At 41.4% G+C, this 6,708-nt stretch overlaps 1 protein-coding gene across 1 annotated transcript in view; it reads left to right on the top strand.

The window, feature by feature from the left end:
* LOC105456249 (ecdysone-induced protein 78C) overlaps nt 1-6,112 on the top strand; it is a 53,738-nt gene extending 47,626 nt beyond the window's left edge. Inside the window, exons 4-8 of the mRNA XM_011700158.1 lie at nt 1,000-1,141; nt 3,276-3,670; nt 3,979-4,296; nt 4,587-4,965; nt 5,757-6,112. Coding sequence (XP_011698460.1) covers nt 1,000-1,141; nt 3,276-3,670; nt 3,979-4,296; nt 4,587-4,961 — 1,230 coding nt within the window. The 3' untranslated portion in view covers nt 4,962-4,965; nt 5,757-6,112. The remainder of the gene's footprint in view (nt 1-999; nt 1,142-3,275; nt 3,671-3,978; nt 4,297-4,586; nt 4,966-5,756) is intronic.
* The last annotated feature ends 596 nt before the right edge of the window (nt 6,113-6,708 follow it).

Below are 6,708 nucleotides of genomic sequence, written 5' to 3'. Positions count from 1 at the left end.
TGCTCACAATCAGTACTTTAGAATAAAATCCCTAATTTATATTAGGGATTTTATTCTAAAGTACTGATTGTGAGCAAATTACTTGAATAAATTTTGAACGAATTTATATTAGGGATTTTATTCTAAAGTACTGATTGTGAGCAAATTACTTGAATACATTTTGAACAAATTTGGATTTAGTTGAAGAGTTTCTTATGAATCTTTGAAATAACTGTTGCTTCTCATTCACGTTCAAAATTTATTCAAGTAATTTGCTCACAATCAGTACTTTAGAATAAAATCCCTAATATAAATTAGGGATTTTATTCTAAAGTACTGATTGTGAGCAAATTACTTGAATAAATTTTGAACGAATTTGGATTTAGTTGAAGAGTTTGTTACAACAGTGGACTAATACAATATAGCCGAATAGATGTATGATATATTTATTGGTAAATTGAATTAATTGAAAATATTTATTGGTAAAAATAAATATTTTTCCATTACTTTAATTTTCGAGAGAGTTCATTTTCTTCATTTTTATGTTATGTTTATTTTTATAAAATGTAGGTTAACGCACTGTTACAGCAAACTCTTCAAAATAATTAACGTCAAAAATTAAGAGTTTGACAAATAATAATTATCTGCGAAGATCTCCACCGAAAAAAATTGACTCCTTTCGCGGAGAATTTAAGCAGATATTCAGTAGTTCTGCCGTACCCAAAGATACACAACGGGTTATTTAATTATCATTTATTATTAATTAGTAAGCATACAAATTCCGATGTAATCATAATAGAGAATTTCCCATCCGGGAAAATGCGCGATATAATAAGAAGCGCGTTCGAGAACTTGCTTTTCTCATGAGCGCGTTTTCCGTTAGCTCTCTCGCTTTTCCTGCACTCTCGGCGTTACAAAGAAGGGCACGGAGTGTCGTATTTTATACGCAGAGGGATATAATTAACTCCGCGACGGTCTATGGGATCGTTATTAATAGCGCTTCCTTACTTCCTGTTTCAGGGCTTCTTCAGGAGGAGCATACAGAAGCAGATAGAGTACAGGTGCTTGAGGGACGGCAAGTGTCTTGTCATCAGATTAAATCGGAACCGTTGCCAGTACTGCAGATTCAAGAAGTGCCTAGCCGTCGGCATGTCCAGAGACTGTAAGTACCGTGTTCGCGCTACCGTTTAACAATTTTTAACACTCCGTCTAGACAGTCGGCAAATTCCGAGACGTATAATATATTCTCGAGGAAACTTCGAGCAACGTTATCGAATATATTTAATTTCGTGACACGCAGATTCCGTATTTATAAAGAAATTGACCAATATCGCGTATATTTTCCAAAAGGAGAAAATGTTTTTGATTATTTTCCATTGATTCCACTTTGTTTCTATAAGACATCAAATAATTATCAGGAGACGCGGTAGCGGCTCCCGCCAAGTATATTTTTTTAACGATTTATGAAATATATTAATATCGAATGTTGCAAAAGATTATTTAAAAATTCGTAAAGGCCGTATTACACTAACGATTCACGGCTGCGACTGTGATTGCGATTCCTTCTTGGCCAATCAGAGGCGACTGCGACTACGACTGCGACTGTGATTTAAAAACAATGGACGGCTAGTCAAATGATAGTCGCGAGTCGCAATCGCTGCTTTCTGATTGGCCAAGAAGGAATTGCAATTGCAGTCGCAATCGCAGTCGCAGTTGCGAGTCGCTAGTACGATATGATACGGCCTTTATATGCGTTATTATTTATTTGAGTTCCGAGGCAACTACAGTAAAAAATTATAATTTGTAAAGATTTATGTTTCTGTATTTTCTCTTTTTTCCTTATTGTAGCAGAAAGTTTTACGAAATTTTTAAAACAGTCCATGAATTGTTTAAATTTATTATACAGTAACTATACATAGACAAAGAGAGAGAAAGATAATATTGAAACATATCAAAAGTAAAAAGTATTTAGCGAGATTGTATGTTAATTTGCTAGTTGTATTTGTATATGCCGAGTATGACAAGTCGACTTTGATTCCTCGCGCGTGTGTTAAAAAATGTGCTTACGGGTCCGCGCTTCGCGGCGCCGTTAGAAATTCAAACAGAATTCTACGTACGAGATCGCAATTCTGGCCGTCAGTGATGCAAAATCTACTTGCCGCCCGTGCCGAGAGAGCAAAGTAAACCAAAGGGCAGGCGTGTACATAATTAAACGTCAGAGTTCCAGGGGCGCAATACCGGTCTACGTGTACGACGTGCTACCTGCGAGTGCCGCTTCATCATCACGTGTCACGTGTCGCAAACGAAATTGTAACGAACTCACGTAGACTCGCGTAGACCCGGAGTGTAATAATCTAGAGGAACGCGCAAACGAGATGGCTTTCATTTAAATCCGCGGGACGCAACTTTCAGAAACGTTCAAACTTTTGACGTGAAATATCTTGAGACTGCGGCGTTTAAATCCGGAGTTTCCATGAAACTAAAGTCTACCTGAAATTACTTGGGCCGTGAGACTTTATTGTCTATGTCCCTGAAGCGCGATTCGCCGCACGATCCTCCATTTCTAATCAGCCGCAGTTCAAAAGCCATCTGTTTTTTTAACACTTGTGCGAACAAAAATCATTCCAGTTTTCAACGAGAAAGATTACCCTCGCTCTTATTATCATATACGAAAGCATACCGACGTGATAACATTTTGAAAAAAAAAAAATTAAATTTAAAGGTATTAGGTTTCTAAAAATAAATCAGAAATTACAAAGTAATGTCAATACAAGCCGACACGGATATTGGGATGCATAATAATTTTTATTGTTACAATATCTAACCACTCACAAACTGCGCGTCGCACTTTTTGTCGGTTTTACAACACAGTTCTTTATCGGAATCCGCTGCAACGAATTAAATCGACAAGCCATTTAATGTTTTGATGCTAACAAGCATCTATAAGAATCCTCCTCCCCCCAAAACCTGTAAAGAATTGCGAAAAATATCAGCCAAGATTTGAACCTGGATCTCCCTACTTTCTCGCATTTTCATTACTTTGTCATTTCAACTTTTGAAAAAAGCCTACTTAAGATTATCTGTAGAGAAAGATTTTTAGTTCTTTTGCTTCCAAGATCTTTCGTATTCGCAAAAATATCTTCAATTATATATCGAAGGTTCTATTTATGGAAATCAATATAGCGAGGGTCGCTGGCGTGTCACGAGGAGAACGCGAGAAGCATATGTAAATAATTCCATTGAATATCTGAAAAGTTCCTCCCCAGCGATCACACGTTGCCCGTGTCTCTTTGCAGCCGTGAGATACGGCAGGGTGCCGAAACGCTCGAGAGAACGCGGCCCCGAGGACACGATGGCGACGACCATGACGACGACGACGACGACGACGACGATGGCGGCCATGGAAATGCAGCAACTGACTACGCCCGACACCGGCAACAACAACGCCAGCAACAAGAACAACAACAACAACAACAATAATAATAACAACAACAACAATAACACCCAGAGCCAGAACGCAATCTCGCGGGTGCCGTCGGCGGCGGTGGTCGAGGCCGATCAATCGGATGCTGACGTGAAGCAACTGGCTGTGTACGATGTGATTCATCAGGTGTCACAGGCTCATCACGCCCATTGCGGCTTCACGGAAGAGTCCACCAGGGGCCTTACGAGGAAACCCATGATAATACCGGTGAGCCATTAAAAAATGAAAAAGGAAACTAATTCGTCGCGATTCTAAAATCTCATCGCCAGTTTAAATCAGTAGTCACCATATAATAGTAATTAAATATAGATCCATATGTTTTCTAATATAATATACAATAAAGATCTTCCGGCTTGATTTAAAGAATGAAAAAGGACACTATCGTTTCGTTGTGTCCCATTTTCGGTGCAGAACGGAATTAGTTTAATTTCTCATTATACGCATTAGCGCGCAGACTCTTCCCGCTGGAAGTGGTATAGCAAACTCGCAGGTCTGTTTGTAATCTTGCTGATTAGGCGAGTAATTCTTCGCAGCCCGCGAGCCCAGAAGATCCGGAAGCGGCGTCCTCGACCGCGGAGACGGTCGAGTCGCAGAGGATCTGGCTGTGGCAGCAATTTGCCACGAGGGTCACGCCGTCGGTACAGAGGGTGGTGGAGTTCGCGAAACGGATGCCGGGATTCTGCGAGCTCTCGCAGGACGACCAGCTGATCCTGATCAAAGTCGGCTTCTTCGAGGTGTGGCTCTGTCACATCTCCAAGATGACCACCGACAATTCGATGACCTTCGAAGACGGCACCTACTTCACCCGCCAGCAGCTGGAACTGATGTACGAGGTGAGCTCAAAGCGAAAGTGGTTGATTGACACGATTTAGCTTGCGATAATTTAATTTCATCTTACGAAGTAACACAGACTTGTACCTATTTCTCTAAGCCTCGATAAATTGATACTTTTGAATTTATAATAGATTTCAAATTCGTTATCACATAGAACTGTAGAATCAACAATTTTTTCTCTGACGAGGAACAAGTTGACAATAAAATAATAGATTTAGGCGTTCTCCGACGTCAGTTGTCTTTATTGTTATATTAATTCGATCGTTGTAATTTTATTCTCTCGCGACAGCCCGACTTTGTGTCCGCGCTGATGCAAGTCACGTCGTCGCTGAACGCCCACCAACTGACGGACACCGAGCTAGGCCTGTTCTCGGCGGCGGTGCTGCTGAACGAGCGGCCGGGACTGAACGACGTCAAGGCCGTGCAGAGGTTGCAGGATCGCGTGCTGGAGGCGTTGAGGGTGCAGGCGGCGCGGCCCTCCGGCGAGAGTGCCGGCAGCACCGCGATCACCAACGTCTCGCAGAGGATACCCGAGCTGAGGGCGCTCGGCGCCAGACACGCCAATCTCCTGGATTGGTTCCGCAGGAACTGGACGAAGCTCAAGTTACCGCCGCTGTTCGCCGAGATATTCGACATTCCCAAGTGCGAGGAGGATTTGCAATGAAAAGGTAATCTTTCCGCGATAAGTGAATAGAGAACGGTCGTGTGAATGAAAGGGGCGGGGAAAGTGAATTTTCGTTCGTATTCAGCGACGTGAACTCTCCGTGAAGGAGCAATTGCTTACTTGAAGTATTTATTTCTAGAAATAGAATGACGTTGATAACGCCGTGAAAAAGATACGAGCAATAAGAACCGTGAATTCTGTATTTGGCTGGATAATCGATAACTGACCTGACAGCAATAATATTCGCAATCAAATGCTTCAAAATGGAATTTAATACCAAATGCAGGATGTGTTTATGCTCCATGTTTTTATTTTTAAACAAATGCTCGCTTTTTATCTTCTCTGAAAACTTTTTGTTCGCTTTTATCCATATTATCCGATGTACTTCTATTTTTTCTCGCTTCTCTTTTGATTATTTGATAATTTGATTCTTTCGATTTATAAAGTCTGCAAATAATTTCCCTTTTCGCCATTTGCATCGTAATAGCGATTGTAAAATAACACGAAATTGATACTTTTATATATAATTCAATATGGTAATGCGAGCATTCTTAATTGTCTTAATGCAACGTTACATCAAACAGTTTAGATTTAGACTAATTAGTCTATGGATTGTTTTTCGCGAACCGCATCTGTTTCTGTCGCTTTGACAGTTTCTCCACAGATATCAGTCTAATTTGTTTTATTGTTGTTTAATTATGTTGATAAATTAAATTTGGTTGAATTAAACTTTATTCAATTTATCCAATCTCAAGATTTCGAATTGCCGAATACAGCGAAATATCCTTTGTTTAGCAGCCTCTGTAAACAACCAGCGAGGTAATTCGAGACCAATGATGCCGTGGTGTTGGCGAAAAATCGAGTCGCCCAGCGCTTACCAAGACCGTTCTGAATAGATCTAGAATCGTTCGTTTTAACTCGTAGAGTTAGCAAGATACAGATCTAACGAGATCCGAGTTACATGAAGAACGGACAGGTTGAAACACGAGGAATGAAGCATGCCTGTGAAGATTGTCTGTCGCAAGAAATGTTAGAAAATTGAAGGGAAAGGAAAAGCGGAGACGCGATTGTCGACGGCTATCGTCGACGATGATTCCCATTGACGTGTCGCGGGATATTTCTCGGGTTGTTCGTAAGTCAGCGGGAAAGGAAGCAGCCGAGGGGGATTTCGCGAGGGAGTTGCCGTATTAGAAAATTAAGGAAAGAGAGAAAGGGGAAAATTACAGGCGCAATCGTCGATTATCTGAACAGCGGCGAGATCGAGCAGCGTGAATTTCTGACGGCGATCTTTTGGGAAACTTCTCTAAGATGTTTTGATCGCCTCCAGCGAATATAACAGAAGATGATCTCAAGAGAGGAGAAGATCACCTTTCAAGGGCCCGCGCAAGCAATAAGGCGGAACTTCTCCGCGCAAGTTCGGAGGAAAATTCGCAGGCGCAATTTGCTCAAATTCAACGGAAAACGGCTTTGTACTATTCGCCAGGCAATAGCACACACGCACTACAGCGGGCGCGTTCTCCGAACGGGCGTATTATACACTTGAAATATTCAGTCGACGAGGGAGAGATCTTTCGCGCCGCTTTGCCGCCGCGCCAAGTAAATAGATGGCTGTTTTAATTAAACGAGCGTCGCGAGTTGTGAGAGAACAAAGCACAAAAAGCGTAACCGAGTCATGGACGTCCGTTCGTGCTCAACATTCTGTCCTTTGTTTTGTTCTTCTGTTTCTTCAGATAATTCTAAGATTTAA

The sequence above is a fragment of the Wasmannia auropunctata genome, unplaced genomic scaffold (assembly GCF_000956235.1).
Source record: "Wasmannia auropunctata unplaced genomic scaffold, wasmannia.A_1.0 LD335736.1, whole genome shotgun sequence".
NCBI lineage: Eukaryota > Metazoa > Arthropoda > Insecta > Hymenoptera > Formicidae > Wasmannia > Wasmannia auropunctata.
This window is presented reverse-complemented; position numbering and strand designations above follow the sequence as displayed.